The 16,955-nt window shown below is 40.9% G+C and overlaps 4 protein-coding genes across 5 annotated transcripts in view; 1 reads left to right on the top strand and 3 right to left on the bottom strand.

The window, feature by feature from the left end:
• The window catches only part of lrrc75a (leucine rich repeat containing 75A), a 50,781-nt gene extending 50,692 nt beyond the window's left edge, over positions 1-89 (bottom strand). Inside the window, exon 1 of the mRNA XM_028420422.1 lies at positions 21-89. Within this exon, the coding sequence (XP_028276223.1) occupies positions 21-62 (42 nt within the window). The 5' untranslated portion in view covers positions 63-89. The remainder of the gene's footprint in view (positions 1-20) is intronic.
• A 233-nt stretch (positions 90-322) lies between these two features.
• Positions 323-9,353, bottom strand: poldip2 (polymerase (DNA-directed), delta interacting protein 2). 2 transcript variants are annotated; one of them, XM_028419860.1, is made up of 11 exons: positions 9,123-9,353; positions 4,740-4,821; positions 4,375-4,472; positions 4,193-4,292; positions 3,570-3,645; positions 2,848-2,955; positions 2,579-2,715; positions 2,454-2,480; positions 2,224-2,349; positions 1,965-2,044; positions 323-1,887 (listed from the first exon to the last, which is right to left on the bottom strand). In XM_028419860.1, exons 1-11 carry the CDS (start codon positions 9,305-9,307, stop codon positions 1,773-1,775), a joined length of 1,134 nt encoding a protein of 377 aa, XP_028275661.1. In that variant the 5' UTR covers positions 9,308-9,353; the 3' UTR covers positions 323-1,772. The 2 variants fall into 2 exon arrangements, with proteins under 2 accessions (XP_028275661.1, XP_028275662.1); XM_028419861.1 differs by having other exon boundaries at positions 4,740-4,815.
• Positions 9,354-9,694: 341 nt separating this feature from the next.
• vma12 (vacuolar ATPase assembly factor VMA12) lies at positions 9,695-11,941 on the top strand. The gene is made up of 6 exons (XM_028419862.1): positions 9,695-10,124; positions 10,316-10,389; positions 10,808-10,897; positions 11,057-11,099; positions 11,191-11,303; positions 11,431-11,941. Exons 1-6 carry the CDS (start codon positions 9,941-9,943, stop codon positions 11,524-11,526), a joined length of 600 nt encoding a protein of 199 aa, XP_028275663.1. The 5' UTR covers positions 9,695-9,940; the 3' UTR covers positions 11,527-11,941.
• Positions 11,942-15,001: 3,060 nt separating this feature from the next.
• Positions 15,002-16,598, bottom strand: sebox (SEBOX homeobox). The gene is made up of 3 exons (XM_028420347.1): positions 16,496-16,598; positions 15,900-16,105; positions 15,002-15,685 (listed from the first exon to the last, which is right to left on the bottom strand). Exons 1-3 carry the CDS (start codon positions 16,596-16,598, stop codon positions 15,002-15,004), a joined length of 993 nt encoding a protein of 330 aa, XP_028276148.1.
• Positions 16,599-16,955: the final 357 nt, after the last annotated feature.

The following is a 16,955-nucleotide window of genomic DNA, read 5'->3' as shown; positions in this document are numbered from 1 at the left end:
TACCGTGTTAGGCAACTTACATTGAAAACGGATCTGCGACGAACGAGGTAAATAAAAGACATCAGCAGTGAACGCAGCAGATGTTCTCGTCTTCCTCTTCCGGACGTAACACGTATTCAGGCAAAGGTCAGTACTGCCATCTGGTGGCGGCTGACTAGAAGGCATGCGTCATGCGTTTTTGGTGATTTTTGAAGTAAATAATAATCTATACACATAGAATCTGTCTAAGAAAATTATATGAAATTAATTTGATTTTTTTTTTAATTATTTCTGTGCAGAGGTCATGTGCGAAACAGCTACAAATTCACCACAAATGTCAAAATATTTTTCAAAAGGTATATTTATTTGTTTTTCCTTTAATTACATCTCTATTTACAGTAGTTTTTCAACCTTCCTAGTAGTTTCAGATCACTTATTAAAACAAAATTATTAGTTTCTTCCCTTATTTTTGGAGAGAACTGTTGGGCTAATATCTTTTTTTTTCAATTAGTTGTCAGCCTTGACAAAAGACATCCAAAGACTCGCTCTTCATTCTGGTTTTTATAAGGAGTAGAGACTGCAGTTTTACAGACATACTTCACTTCTGTCTGGTTATATACAACACTGGCTGCCAACTGCTTGGTTTCATTGCTTTATGGTGAGCAGCTTTTGTCATTAAAATAAACTAAGACCTGACCCTCACTTCCAGCAAGAGGAGGAAGGACATACAGCTGTCAACACACACAGGTCACTGCTTACAATGAGTGTTCAGTGTGCCTCACTTTTCTGACACATGCATGCTTAAAAAGTCAAAGTTGATTTGAACAGAAGGGTGTACTCAGTATATAAAGGTTTGCTTGGAATTTTTAAGACAACTATCCAGCAGAGCATAAACGCAGCATTAAGCCTGTTGGTGGCAGCATCATGCTGTGACAATGCTTCCCTACAGCTGGTCCTGTATGTTCTAAATGTGGCCTAATCTAGTACGCAACTGTAAACAGTTAGAATAGCTTTGCATCATTAATAGCTTTGTGTTAATATATTTGATACACAAGGGGGATTTGGTTTGTATTTTGACATTAAAGCATATGTCCTGCTGATTATCCACTGTGCTGCACTGTTGTGACACAGTAAATCATAAATACTTTACTGTAACAGCCTAGAATTCAGTATTTTGTCATTCACCCTCTCTGAAGTGGCTCGCAGAGGTCCTACAATGACTTGAGAAAAGGGGAAGATAGGATAATGTGTCATGCTGTAATGACCCCAATAAGAACATTAATAATATTAAGGGAGGAGGATTTTTAAGCTGTACTTTATGTGGGCTCATTAAAGGTCTCACTGCAGCCTCTGTATGAAGCTCAGCTAGAGTTACTGCTCTTTCCATGAACTCAGAGCTAAACAGTTTAATACTCCTTCTATAAAAACAACCCCGTCAATATTTCAGCTATTGCATGTCAGAACCAGTCCAGCTCAGCTTGCCAGCATTAATTCCTCTCAGTCCTCTTCCACTAGACTGTGCATGTCTCTTCACACACAACACGGAGCATGAAGGCGTACAGGACCGCAGATTTTCTACCCTATACGACTTAAACAATAACGTACTGACAGTAAGAGAGCATGGTAGGCTTGCATTTGGATCATCTAGAAATGGCTAGGTGTTCCCTTTGCTTAACTTGACTGGTGCTAGTCTCATACTGAAGGCTGAGGCAACAGGGGAAGGACAATTGTAGATAAACCCAGGCACGACTGGGACTGGCAGCACGTCGGGCCTCAAAGGTGGGAAGTGACACTTAGAATGTGTAGCCAGCGGGGGGCGCTTTGTCATCTTTGTTGCTCTCCAAGGAGAAAGGAGGAATGCGAACATCAAAGTGGGATCCGTCAGTCCTTTCAATTCGAAACGTCCCCCTAAGCAAAAACAACGGTAAATGCGATGTGGTGAAAAGGACAGGAGAACAGCAGACTGTGTGTGACGGCTGACTCACCACATATGACCACTGGGGGCTTGTAGAGACACATGACTGCTGTACTGGAAGGCTGGCTGTTCTTTGGATAACACTGGCTCCTGTGAAGTTACACAATTTTCTTTTAGTGACTTTTCAGTGATATTTGAATTAGGTTTGCTACTGTTGCTGTTTAACAAAGGTAAAGAAGCATATAATATTATTGTCAAGAGGTTATAAGGAGTAAGCTCCAATAGTCAAACCCTTCTGGGCGTGGTTGTGTGATTGTATGCATGCTAACCCTGCCTACGACGCCTCGTCCCCGGACCGTCTCCAGGGTTCCTGACAGACTGAAGATCCTCCAGTGCCTCTCTCTCAGCTGCACCACCTCATTGCCCATGTTCTCCAACCGGATACAGTAGCGCCACTGCAGAAATACAGCCAAGCAAACATGTTAACACTCTGGGCTTTTAGCTGTATTGATTTCCCACTCCCCATGTTCATATGGCATGCTAATTATATGCTTCTTACCCAGTAAACATGGGAGTTCTGGGCCTCCTGGAAACAAGAGAGATACGTCATCAGTTTTCAAAGAGTAATGCAGGCGACCTGCACAAGATACAATAGCAACTTAGGGACTTTGAAGATTTACCTACCCTCATTCCCATGTAGAAGGGGATGACTGTGACTCTGATGTTTTCAGTGGTCTCCCTGTGGACATCTGACAGCTCCAGCCAGGGGTGGTTCTTCTCCTGCCACGCCTTCAGCGTGTCTCTTGCAGTAAATGGAGGAGCTACAGTGCCCAGGCCAGTACAAAATACATCCAGTAAGTTAACAGCTCTCTCTTCCACAATAACATTTCCAAGTGAGTGGAAACTTTGAAGATCTGAACACTACTGCATGACAGTAAACGTGTTGTTTTTACATTTTGCAGGGTTGTACATGAGGAAGCGCTCAAACAGTTCATGCTGGATGGGGACCTGCTCTGCGGAGTTATAGGGGAGGATGTCTTCATGGCTCACATAGTCCAGACCTGAAGGAAAACAAAGACGCTGTCAAGTGGAGGTTACACAGGACAAAAAGCAGATTTTAGAAGCTGTACTGGACACTCCAATAAAGGTTGTTCCATACTCCACCAGAACAGAGAAATTTGTTCATATCTCAGAGGTGGCAGGAACAAGAATAAAGTTAGTTTCGGTCCAGACTTTTCATACTTCACCAGAAACTTCAGCAGATCTGTTTACCTGGATGAGGGATGATAACAAGCTGCTAATGTTCAGGGAGGTGGGCGCGTAGGTGCACGTATAATAGATGAATGATAGATGATAATAGATCGAACAATAGGTCTGGCAGACTGCGCTAGTGGAGAAGCTTATCCACTTCTCCACATTGACCACTCCCACTACAAAATTCCGACCAATCACACAATAGTTCTCTGACCAACTGAGAAACAAGCTCTGCCCAGACCATGTGTGGAGAACAAGCTGCGAGAGCGACTGACAAAGTGACGCCATTTTCTTCTCGGAGCGCAGAGAACAAAGTTCTCTGATCTCGTGGAGTATGGAACAGCCCTAAGAGCAGCACGGTAATATCTTCTGTCATTTTTAAACACCATGAAAGAGCTGAAGACAGGAGAGGGCTGCATACCTGGGATGGCGTACAAGGCTCTGCTGTCATCGTGGTTGGCCAGAAACGTCACAGCCTCTGTCTGAGACCTCTGAGACTGAAACAAGAACACACAAGAAAAGAACACACAAAGTCAAACACAGTGGAGCGGCTTTGTCACCTGGAACACTCAAACATTTGAAACAACCCAAATGTACAAAAAACACTTCATATAAAATAGGACAAGGGCTTTTAAACACAAATACCAGACCAGACTGTAGTATTATCCTGGCCTATTGAGAACCTGTCTAAGATGTGACTTTTGCATCTTTCTACATTAAAAACCTGAAGGACTTCAAATGTGGTCAAGATTGAAAAATGAACTGAACCAAGCAGAAACATGAAGCCAGTGTTTAAAAACTGCAGTTCACACACAATCCCCACAGACTGTCAGCTGTACAGGGGATTTATTTTAGTTTGACTTGTTTTAAATATATTTGGATATATTCGTAATCATGGACATTAGTGACAGTCAGGCTCTATATCCCAGTGTGAGCTTCCTGTCTGCCCGCCTCAGCTCCAGTAGCACTCCAGCTTTTTGTCTATATTTGGAGTTGTTGCCAACCCTTGACACTGCCAACACGACAGCTAAACGTCTAACTTACTATGTGAGGGCAGTCCCTGGTGTCGATTAGCACTTGGTAGTAGGTGTGAGTCTTCCCCTTCACCTCTTTGGAGCCATGGGCTCCTGGGGGCTCAGGTTTGCTGAGGGAAGAGACAAACACTAACAAATTAAATGACATGCCCCAGAAACAGCAGCACACACTCTGCTGGACTGAAGGTTTACCTATCAGACATGGGAGGGGTGATGTCTCGGTCGTAGAGCCGGGCATGCCAAGGAAACAAGACGATGCCTCTGTAGCCAAACACACTGTGGAGAAACAACTGAGGAGAGCACAACAACAAGTATGAAACAGATGAGATTAAAAATGTAGGACGTTTAATGCAGCATAGGTTAGATGGGATTACAGTCACTTGACAAGATCATGTCAATGTGCTACACAACAACACTAAGCTATTGATTTATTACAATTTCAAAACAGATCAGTGCAAACATCTGTATCACAGTGACAGTCAAAGACCTAAAAACCATTTTAAAAATTCCGGTATCATTTGCTAATCAGGAAAGCGTCTGTGTTTTGGCGTTCTTACCTGTCCTGTTTCATATTTGCCATGCTGCTTCACAGCCTCAAACACTCCCACAGTCTCCAAAATCTTCCCCTCAGGCCTGTTCCTGCCAAAAACAGGCAACTCCATTACACACTGTGCGCGAGTCTGTTTACAGTACAAAACATCAAAACAACATTATATATGGACCAACACAAACAGCATATAAGGCCCCAAGGGAACCCCAACAGGAAACCCCACTCACATCAGGATGTGATGGATTTTTAACACCACTGAAACACCTCCACTTGTCTGAAGTCAACAAACAGAAATACCACTGGACCAAATCTCCACATCCTCACCTACAGCCTCACAACACACACACACAAAAACAGACTTACAGTACATATTACCACCGACAACAACAGCTGGTCACTTCAAATAAATAACACACATTCTTCTGTGCTCCCTGCAAAGCTAATCTTCATAACAGAGATGAAGAGCAGGGATTAATGAGGTGGATATATGCACGGAGGGGGATTTAATATTACACAGTAGGATGGTTTCAGGATTTTTCATGGGTGTATTATTGCACACGAATAATCACAAGATAACCTGATTTTACTATGAGAAATACAGTTACAAAACACAACATTTCCACTCTGGACAAATGCCTCCAGTTAAGGTCTTGGGATGTCCTGCACAGTAAACAGGGAGTCAAAACTTCCCCAGCTGATTAGTAACTGCTTTTATATTTAGCCATGTTAGGATGCCAATAATAATTATTGTCATTGGAAACTGGTCTCTTACTCAACTAGATGTCAAAAAATGTTTCCCTCATATCAAAATTGAATTCTTATGTTGTACTAACAGTCCAATAGCCAAAAAGATTCATCCACACCGAGAAGCCACAAATTCTTGCTTAGAAATGACCAGCATGACCAGTATAATACATTTTCCACATACAGCATATTTAAAAATCAAATTCCACATTTTGTGTTGAAAGCATTTCTTCCTCAGAAAACATCTGCAACTGATATTTAAATATATAAAAGTATTTTAATGCAATCATTCATCCATATTTGCTTGCTAGCAGCTAGTTTACTAAAGGTGTCTCCATACTTAAAGGTAGGGTAGGAGATTTCATTCTGATGCACTTTTTGTTAAATTTGTGTAACTTAGTTCGGCAGTTTCGCATTAAAACGAAGAATATGAATCATCTGTGGAAGCTATAAAACGCTAAAAACATCAGCCAATCCTACGAGGCGCACTTGCGCAGAGTATTGGCTGGTTGTCACTCTCTGCCTGCTCTGCGCTCCAGAGAGGTACGTGCATGATGGCCGAAGTCACAGACTTGTCTTCAGGTAAATAAATTCCGATTGACATGAGCTGTGACACTGTTAACACAAAGTTGGTAAATTTTTTCAAGTAAAAGGCGTGGACTGCCCATGTGATTGGGAGGCGTGGCTTCGGGGTGAGCTCCGAGAGAAAGGGGCGTGTGTTTACTTTCGAAATCTGTCTGACTCTCACTGAGTTTTCAAAATCTCCTACCCTACCTTTAATCACCACCAATTATTTTGCAGACAAGACGAACATGGGCAGTGAATGCCTTGGAAAAACACCCCTGAAAATCAATAAGTAACATCTGGCCAAGAATCCAGGAGCCACAGCTAGCTGTCCACAGCTTTAAGGTTAAACGGACTAAAATAAGTGTTTAGCTAGCGTGAAGGGAAAAAAAGCCAGAAAATCCCTCGGATCTTTCAGGCATATTTTGTTGCTAAAGAAACAGCTATGAGAAAGAGGAGGACAGCAACGTTCACAGACACAAGTCAAGACACTTGTAAATAATATGCTGTCACGTCAGTGTGGCCTGTGACAATGTGGTGTGTGATGTCATGCTGTTTTTTCCACGGGAGCACTTTTTATTCAATTTATCAAACTGTCGCTTGGCCAAGCTTTGTAATTTGGGCATCATGCCCTCTTTCCAGCATGAATCCAGTTTTCAGAGCACTTTGTTGGATCAAATGATTCTAGAGAGGGGCCCTCTGTGGAGACTCATTAGAGCCGGAAAGGAAAGTGGATGGTGACCACACTGCAGGTACAAAAACAGACACAGCAGTATATTTTGGGGAGTTCAGTGGAAACGAACCTGCCTGCTGTGCAAAGAAAAAGTCTCCATCCTAAAGGAAAATAATCCTGACAATATTAATACTACAATTTTAATAATGAAGTTGCAACAGCATGAGATAGAGGTGACAAACTGACAGCGTGATAAAATAACCTTCAAATGCATAGATACTACCATAAATACTTTCCCTTCCCTCACAATTTTCAAAGCTTTATAACAATAATGTATAAATTCACACATGCAACTGTGCACTTTGCAGCTCCGGGCTCCTCTGTTCCATTTCTACCTCTGCAACAATCTGAGAAATGCCAGTATACACTGCAGCCCGAGATAATCACTGATCTAATTTTAGCCAACCCAGTGCAAACCTTGGAAGCAGCTTCAGCCAACAGTCACCCTTCGTCAACAACTCTCCCTGCCAATATCCATTTCACTTCCCTCTGATCCTTCTGTCCCAGAGGAGGGAAGGCAGGTCGTGGTACCACTGAGCTGTCAGGATGTCCGTGAAAAAGCAGCAGTGATGCCAGAGACATGATTGCACAATAAAAGGTTACATAAACAAGAGTTGGAGATGGTGTTGAATCACTGCTGTTATTCCAAGTGCTTTGAGAGCACTCACCCACCTGTACTTTGTCTCATAGATGGTATATTACATAAACACTGTGCCTCTTTCCTTCTGTCAGCACCATCCTGGCTGATTGGATGAAAGCACCTACAGAAACTCTACTGTCACTCTGGATCCAGGCCAACTTTCTTTAATTACATCACAAGTCGGTGACAGCTCCAAACATCATCGCTCAAAGTGTCCACAACAAAGACAGAAGTGTTTAAATAAAACTCTAAAACACATTACAACAGCACAACATATTCCACTATGAGTGCTATGCAGAGTTAACATGACCATCCACTCTTGTACTAATGATAGCACTAAGTCTGTAAGCTCTGATCACATGACCACACTGAGTGAGACAAGGAAATAAACTGCCTGGTCATGGTTTGTAAATACATGAGGGGAAAATGTGGAGGGTCCTCCTTCATTCAGAAGAAGATTCAGAGTCAGAAGCTGTCTGAATTAAAACAAGGCAGAAACAGCCAAATAAATGACCACAACAAGACACCACTGAACAGGGTCCATGATGAGATGATTAAACAGGTTTTGAGTACTTTTAATAGTACTGACCAAGTTGTTGTTACAGCCACACCTTAACCACAACTAAAAGAAAACAAAGATGCAGCTTGCAATAGAGGTCTCTCAGACAGTGACACAGTTAAATGTCACAACTTTAAGTTTTTACTGCTTTTTTTTTTTCAAATAACTTGACTTCTCATCAGGGAGTAACTTCTGCTTTTTGTCTTGTGATTACCATTATCAAATGAGTAATAATGGGTTTGGATTAATAGTGACACATACTCTGTACTTAATGTAACTTGAAATCTCATCGTATTATATATTATATTAGAAAATAATGATCCAAGTTAATACCCTACATGTCACTAAGAGCAGCATAAAAACAAACATATTTAATGTTGTATTTTAGTGGAAAAGTCGTTTATTGTTGGTGGCAGTGACGTACCAACAATATTACCGGTATCTACAATGTTTTGGTATTAAATATATGAACTATTCTCTTCACTTTTTGTGACTTGATTCCACTTTTTATTGTGTAAATAGTTTTACTGGGAACTCCCCATGTCAAGTGCATGTCACCTGGTGTACAGAAAAAACATCTGGCAGTACACATCTCAATCACACCTTTATATATTTTCACTCAGATTTAAATATGCAGATGAATTATCTCCTCCGACAGTGTAAACTTTTTCTTAACTGACAAAACAATGTTAAATACTACGATACCAAGCAAACCAGCTTTAAAGTGCCTGTCAATACCATCAAGAGATTCAAGATTATATTTGTGCTGCTAATGTTGATCTGAATTAAACTTGTCAGTTCTTCAATGGTGGGAGATGACTTAAACTGAGTGACTGAACTGTAAGGATTTGGCTCAGCAGCCTGGAGGTAGCTAAATCAAACCGTGCCAGGTGTTGCTCAACTCATGCTGGCTAGCTCTCCTGCTAGCTAATGTACAGCAGAGGACGACTGTACAGTTCACTTTCCCCGCTGCTAAATATAAGCTCATATTGGCGCACAAAGCTCAAGATGCAGCAACCATCGTGCAGCATCTGTCCACACTACAGCAACGTGGCCACTGTCTCTACCTTACGGTACCATGTTGAATTGCTAGTACTAAGCTAAAGTCTTTAGCAGGTTAGCTTAGACAGAGGAGGACACTGGCTCTTACCGTGACGACATAAACCTCCTCTGCTGAACACCGCCGGCTATACCGCAGGCTCGGCATTGAACCCGGGGTCTGTACGCCTCAAACCCGCTGCTGGTGTCAGCGACACTTAATATTCTGTGTGTGTGTTTCTTATTATATTTACTGACACTGCTCAGAAAGCCTCGGCGTAGTGCACAGGCCGCCATCTTTCCTGTCCCTGCACGTTCACACACACGCCTGTACAGCAGGACACTGGTGATGCCTTCAAGACACATTGACAAACATTATTACCAGGACCAAATTATTTGGTATGTTAAACGCAAACTAAACGGAGAAAGGTACCATCCAAAACTATTTTGTTTGTTGTTAAAAGATCATTTTCTCACCAAAACGCAGTGTTTGCAGCTGAAATCGTTAAATATTCTGTAAATGTTGGGCTTTACACGGGTACAGTGAACTCACCATAAGTGCTCACGTGGAATGAGCGCGCATTTAATCTGAATAATGAGCAGTATTTTAATATTTACTTGTCAGATAACCAATGATATTTAACACATAGTATAAACGTTATTTGACAATTTTCCAAAATTTACAATTAAAAAAATAATAATCAAGTAGTCATGTGACGGGGTTACGTCATAGCGTCACAAGACAAACAATATGGCGGCTTACATGGATGTATATGTTTACTCTTAGCTAGTTTTAGCTGTAAAACGCTAAATTTCAATGTTTGCTGATAAAAACCTGTACATGCTATTTCAAGCTCCTCTAAGAACTAGCTTGGAAAAGGCGTCTTTACGTAGCTGTATAGTTTATTTTGTGTGAGGTGGACCGAAACGATGGCATCTGCGTTTGTTGTCGGGGATAAATTCAGGAACAAAGTGACAGAGTTATTGAAAAACGCAGATTCGTCTGTGCCAGAAACACTGAGGGACGAACTGGAGAAGCTTCTGGAAAAATCGGAACCAACAATTTTATCTTTTAGTACAGCGAGGCAACTGAAAAAGTATCTGCAGGAAGAAGGTAAAAACACACGGGGTGACTTTATTTATGCTTTGTCACAGTATATACTAGACAGTATATTGATATAAAACAATATTTGTAGATGAAACCGTATGTACAGCGTTACATTTGAACTCTTACTGCACAACACAGTAATATGTACTTTTAGTATACATACATATGTGTCCCGCTTGTATCTTTTTTTTCTTCAGGGCATCCAGTGTACCTGCATGAGCTGCTGGAGGACAGCTCCCTGCACCTGCCTGAGGTGGTGAAGCCTCCCAGAGTAAGTGAAGACACACACATGACTGAAAACCCACATTGTTCTATCAAGATTTAATTGTCCATCTTGACTGTTCACGTACATGTAGCACGCTTAAAACATACAGTATCTGGTTGAGGACTACATCCTGAAGTGACAAGACTGATACAAAAATCAGGACTGACAATCGGGTTTGTGTGTCCACACAGGCCTGAAAAATGAATCAGATTTGAGCCTCTGTCATATTTTTGCAGTAAAGATGTGTTCACATATGGGTCAGAGAATCTACATTCAATCACAGAGTGATCAAATATGCTGATGAAGAATTGAAGTGTGTAGTCCTAAACAGAGAGTACACAGAATACATTTAACAATATACTTAGTATTTGATAAGGATGAGGGAAAACTTGTGTAAATTCAACTTTTTTTTATGTTACTTCAGAACCCGGAGCTGGTTGCACGTCTGGAAAAGATCAAAGCTAAGCTGGCTAATGAAGAATACAACAGGATCACACGTAATGTCAACACTCAGGTACAATGTCATCCAAGTTGATGTTAAAGTTACATTCGTAATGTTATTAAACAAAATGTGAAGAAATAAAAAATCAAAGACATGTAATGTTAGGCATGGGCTATTTTTTTTAGAAACAAGATGTTGCACATACTTAACTAAAAGTGTCTGTGTCTTCAGGAAATCAACAGGAATGGTACATTAGCAGATTTTGGACAGCAGGGTTAGTATGCTACTCATATACTGTTGAAGGTGATTTTTATCCAGAGGCTGTATTGTGCATGCTGACTTTGATTTCGTCTCTCTATCTGCAGTGCGTTCGGTCAAAGCAGTGGTGGTGACTGTGTTCAACTTCCTGGTTACAGTAGCGGCTACTTTTGCCTGCTCCTACATGGGTAGTCAGTACTTGTTCACAGAGATTGCAGCGGTAAGGGTCATTCTGTTCCACACTAATGCATGTAGGAACTCACACAATAAACATTATATAACACATTTGCATTAATTGTATAATGTAATTGTTAAAGTTACTTTAATGGATGGTTTGTTGGTTCCAGAGAGTGATATCAGCTGTGATCGCTGCGTCTGTAGTGGGCCTTGCTGAGCTGTATGTCCTGGTCCGAACCATGGAGGGAGACCTAGGGGAGCCATAGCAGCTCTGCACAAGAAAGACAAACGGTCACTTTCAGAAGAAAAAATGGCAAACTGCAACAAAGCAGACGTTTGGAGTGAGTGACTCAAGATACACATGGTGGAATTATTGAGTAAGGCTATAGAGAATTTACACATTTGTGGTACTAGGAGCACTAAGTGAAAGCCGGAACCCTGAGAAAGCAAACTGGATCCAAATGATGTGATATGTTTTTCTTTGACATTCAATCACAATGACTGATCTTTCTTATTTATTTTCTGCTGTTTTGTATTTCACATTTTTCAAAAAGCCTTGTTTTTCTCTTTCCTCTGCACTGATGTAAAAAAAGAATGGCATAATTTCCATCTTTTCTTTGTGTTGTGGTCTAATCATATTTGTTCAAATCGTTTAATAAATCCTGGCTTTGTTTAAGTTAATCCTTTTAAATAGCATTGGCTTCCTTACATCCTCCCTGGCCTGCACTTTAAGTCAATACATACTAAAGCACAATAATGACTGCACCAACACTTATAGACAATATACAGGTGGCACATCTTTAAGTCTTAGACGGAGCACGTGTGCAGCTCTTACACTGAAGGCTACAGGCCTAGTTGTTCCACTTCTTAGTAGCAACAATTGCAACCAAGTGCATCTGATAACTAATTCAGAACTGCTGTGTTGCAGCCACATTATAGCTGACTGATAGCTCTACAACGTGAATTCATTTTGACCCAATCAGATGTGTCAGAGAGCAGATCATGTTTCTCTCAACTAATGGTGAGTTGCAGAGCATCCCTGCGAGGTTCTACAACAGGGAGCCTTGATGTTCTTCTGGATGAATTGATGTGATTCTGCGATGTTTTCCTTAGATTACTTGTGACTTACTGGATGAACTGAAGTGAACATCTACTTGTTGACTCTCAAGGCAGGAGAACATACAATGTACTCAATCTGTCACTTCAAGTTTGATTGAAGGGTTTAATTGGCACACCCTTGGTGGAAAAAAAGAAAACATCAATCAGCACAACATGAGTTTTAATGGGAAATAATCATAATAATACCAGAAATTACAATAGGGCCTTCGCACCACTCGGTGCTCGTGCCCTGATGAACAGTTTGTCCTTTGGTATTAATGCAGAACAGATGATGAGGGAGCTGTTTTAATGTGTGGAAGATGCAGAACAGTGTGTAAGACGGGACTTGTTTTTGGATGCATATTCAAATCCAGCACTGGATCTGAACAGGTCGAGGAAGGTGATAAATCTTTACTGAGGCCAACTCCACAGATCCGATCAGTATTGTGTCAAGAAAGTGTCTACTTTCTGGAACTACTGCACAATTTACTTTTATTACTCAAAGCATGCGCCTCCATAACATGCTCAAAAGGTCCACAGGTGTGACTAATTTATCACCTGCTTCCTTTGTATTGCAGACGACATCAAGCCTTCCTCTAGTGACTAATAGTGATTCATATATTAAACTGGATTATTAAACATGTAATGTTGGAGGGAATGCCAGTACAGAGCTACGATGAGCAAACAGCAACTATGTGTGACACAGATACCCTCTACTTTTTATGCAGCTGTCGCTGTCAGCTCATCTGATTGGTCAATGGCTGATATTTCTTTTTAAGGCCAACTTCTTCCTATGTCTTAGTGATAACATTTGTGTGTTTTTTGGAATAAACTAAAGAAATGACAATGATATTAGCTAAACTTTACACAAAGCATAGTTAGTACATTGTGTATTTGTCCTATTTGCAACCAGACAGACTCATTTAGGCTTCCTCTGTTCGTGTGTGGGCTCCAGCTGTGGCAGCAGTCAGGAATACTGTTTACTCCTTCTACCTGACAGATGCAGTAAGGTTTATCTTCTCATACAGGCTTACTGTATCCTTTTTGAATTGAATTACCGAGACACCCGACACATGAAAAACACACGATTAGACCACAGTGGATGTAAGACCAACACTGAAGATCCTGTTTCACTGATCCTTTCTCCAGATTCATATTTTTGTAAACTATCCTGTCCTCTCCTGTCAAGTCCAGTCATATCAGTGGAAAGATTAAAAGATGTAACTACATCTGGAATACAAAAAATAAAAAAGTATCCTCCTAAGATCTGAGATTTGACACCCGGATTAAAGCTTTATTGAAAGATTATTTGGTATTAAAGATGATTATGATATGCAGAGATCTCTGTCCAGAGCTGGACGAACAGTGGGCACTCCTGTCTGTCATATTTGTCTCTGTATTATTTCTCTCATGTAATATTTCAAAACTTAAATCCAGACCGAATTACAGAGCCTGTAAGCTGATAGACCCTGAGCTCTGGCTTTAATTTAGTTCTTATTTTCCTTTTTTTTCTTCCCTCTCTCCATCTAAACCTACTGATACTTACAGATATAAAAAAATATATATTTTGACTTAGGAAAATAATTATTCCTGTCATGGTATCTTACCACATAGAATCATTTTAATCAGGATGTTTTGAAAGATAATACTCGCGGGGTCGCAGCATTAAACATGCCACGGTTCAGCTTAGAGCAGGAAAACAGGAGCCGGCATCTGTGAGGAGACTCCACGCACAGCAGTGTCTCTGTGGAGGGGACAGGGTGGTTACATGAGGCCAGACACCAGGCCTTTTATATATAGAGTCCAAATATTCATGAAAAATGTCATTTCAATAAATAAACATTCTTGTTGGACAGGTGCCATAAACACCTAGCCTACAAAGAGAAGTATCACAGGATCATGTGTCTCCACTGTAGGCTCAGAAATCCTGCTAAAGATATTTTTAGTAAACACAATTTATTATAGTATTTTATTTAAATAAAATCATAACTAAACCAAATATGCATTAAAGTATTTGTAGACAACTTGAATCATTAACTCTTTGATGGTGAGCTGCTAACAGATAAACAAGTAATATGGATCAAAACAAAACAACTGCATGGATTATATGTATTTAGTGTTAAATAACTATTGAATTTAATACTTTTGGAAACTCCACTTAACTATACTGGTCCACTGTGTCCATTTGAGAAATACTAGGTTTGCTAAATGGTATTTTGCTGCTTCTTACCTGTTTATAATTTTTCATTTTGCTAATATTTGTTATTATAGCATACATATTTCCTCCGTGTGTATTATGTAAAATGTGAGATGTAAGCTTATTTTTTAATTAAATTGATTTTTAAATGGATTTTTTTTGTTTGAGAAATTACAAAAAACAAGATTGTGTGCTTCCTATAGCAAATTATTAGACATAATGAAAACTCAGGAATGAATGAACTCCATTTATTCCCTGATTAATATACAACACATATGAAATATGAAAACATACAGAACAAGCCAACAGCACAGCATCTCTACTCACAGCAGGCTTCTGTACAGTTACCTTGTAGGTCAGGTTTAGAGACACACAAAGTGTCATAGAGGGGAAAATAACAAAATGTGACAGAAACTAATGTCTTCCTCTGTCCGTGCTCCTCTTCATCAGAATTCTAGAAAGTTGGTAACAATAGCAGCGTTGTAGATCAGGTCTGAGATGTATCCCATGGAGGTCTGTGGTCCCATTTGTGGATGGTGGTGGTGGTGGTGGTGTCCTTGTCCTTGTGTTACCTCCCAATACACCTGCTGATGATGTGAAGGCACCACCTGGTCTACAGAGCCATGACCTCCACCTCCAGGACTGCCTCCATACATGGCCTGATGAGGCCCTGATGGAGCCATGCTCTGGGGTTTGAAGTTCCTGAAGGCCTGGTAGGAGCAGGTGGAGGCAGGGTGGTGAGGCTGCCTGCTGATGGGCTGAGGAAAAGAACCGGGGAGGAAACCACTGAGATGAGCTGGACCTATGTGCTGCTGCTCCTCCCAGAGTCGAGAATCTGAGGGTTTGGAGTAGTTAAGTGTGGGCTGCTGGTGGAGGGATGAGGAAGGTGGCGGGGACGACACGGAGGTGTTGTAGATCTGGATCCAGTCAGAGTAAATTTGTGGTACATCCTCACAGCTGTGGTTCTGCTCTGGCCTAAATATGTCTGACAGAGTTGTTGGGGCAGGGTAGGTGGAGGTCATGGGCCCCGGGGAGGGCTCCACTAAACCTCTGGCTCCCAGGACTGGCTTAGTGGGCTTGGGGAGCCTGCCAGTCTTCATGCTTCGAGCTCTTCTGTTTTGAAACCACACCTAGGGAAAATGCAGAGTTTTGTTAAATGCATGCAACACATGAGCACATGCATCGAAGCAGTATCTGGGTCAGATTAGGACCCAAATTACATTTTGTAATTTTAATCTCCCAAAAACAGAGAACATCTGGTACAGATCAAAACAATGCTGACGTGTGAGCGTTAACCAAAACACAGAAATGTGAGGAGCTGCTCTATGATCAGAAGACCCTCACCTGTATCTTGCTCTCAGGCAGGTGTGTGTGCGCAGCCAGCCTCTCCCTCAGGGTGATGTCCGGGTATGGGGTCACAGCGAAAGCCTGCTCCAGCTCTGACAGCTGGGCTCGGCTAAAAATGGTACGCTTCCTTTTCCTCTGACCCTCTATCAAACTGACCGCTCTGTCAGGCTCTGGAGAGGACACAGCGCTCTCACCGCGGACGTCTGAGAAGATCAGAACATCATAAAAACATACGTTGTGGGAAATAATTGGATTATCATCAAAAATTTTTAGAACATATTTTATGTACAGAACTACTACTAATATTAATAATAAATCATTTATTATGACTTAAAATCTTTTTTTTTGTCATCTTTTATTGTGAAATATAGTTATATAACTAATACATAATACAATGTGAAAAATATCATGAATTACTATTCAAATACTGATTTTACTACTAATATCTTTCATTTATTTCATTTTGAAATCATTGCTTGAAAATTGAGATCTGTCCAATATTCTTCATATGAACACTGATGAATGAAAGCAGACAGAGAAAATAAAGTATAATATTTATCTTCTGACCATGACAGAAATCACATCTGACTCACCTTTGCAGGGCTCCTGCTCTCCAAACAAAGCCTTCAAATCCATCAGGTCTTTGTGCTGGTTCTGCTTGAGCAAAGAGAACTCCGAATCCATGAAGAGAGCCATGGCTCCACACGCACATTTACACACACTCCTGCTGTTTGGCCCTCACTGATGCTGACGGCTGAGGAGGAGTCAGGGGCTTCTTATACCCCGGGGCAGATCAGATGGGACACCCAGCAGCAAATCCAGGTGTTACGCACCTCTCTAATCCGCCTGTTACTGACAGACTTGTTTTCATGCTGCATTACAGTGTTTGAGTCTGCTGGGTAATAATAATAACAATCATGATAAATACAATTTTTTCCTGAGCCAAATTTAACTGATATTGTAATGCATAAAAATAACTCCGAGTAAGATTTATTAAACATACTTGATATTGGATTATTGTGCATATTTTTCCAAGTAGGTCATTGGGCTATT

This window comes from Parambassis ranga, chromosome 13 (genome assembly GCF_900634625.1).
Source record: "Parambassis ranga chromosome 13, fParRan2.1, whole genome shotgun sequence".
In the NCBI taxonomy this organism is placed as follows: Eukaryota; Metazoa; Chordata; class Actinopteri; family Ambassidae; genus Parambassis; species Parambassis ranga.
The sequence above is the reverse complement of the archived record's forward strand: the minus strand, read 5'-3'. Positions and strand labels throughout refer to the sequence as shown.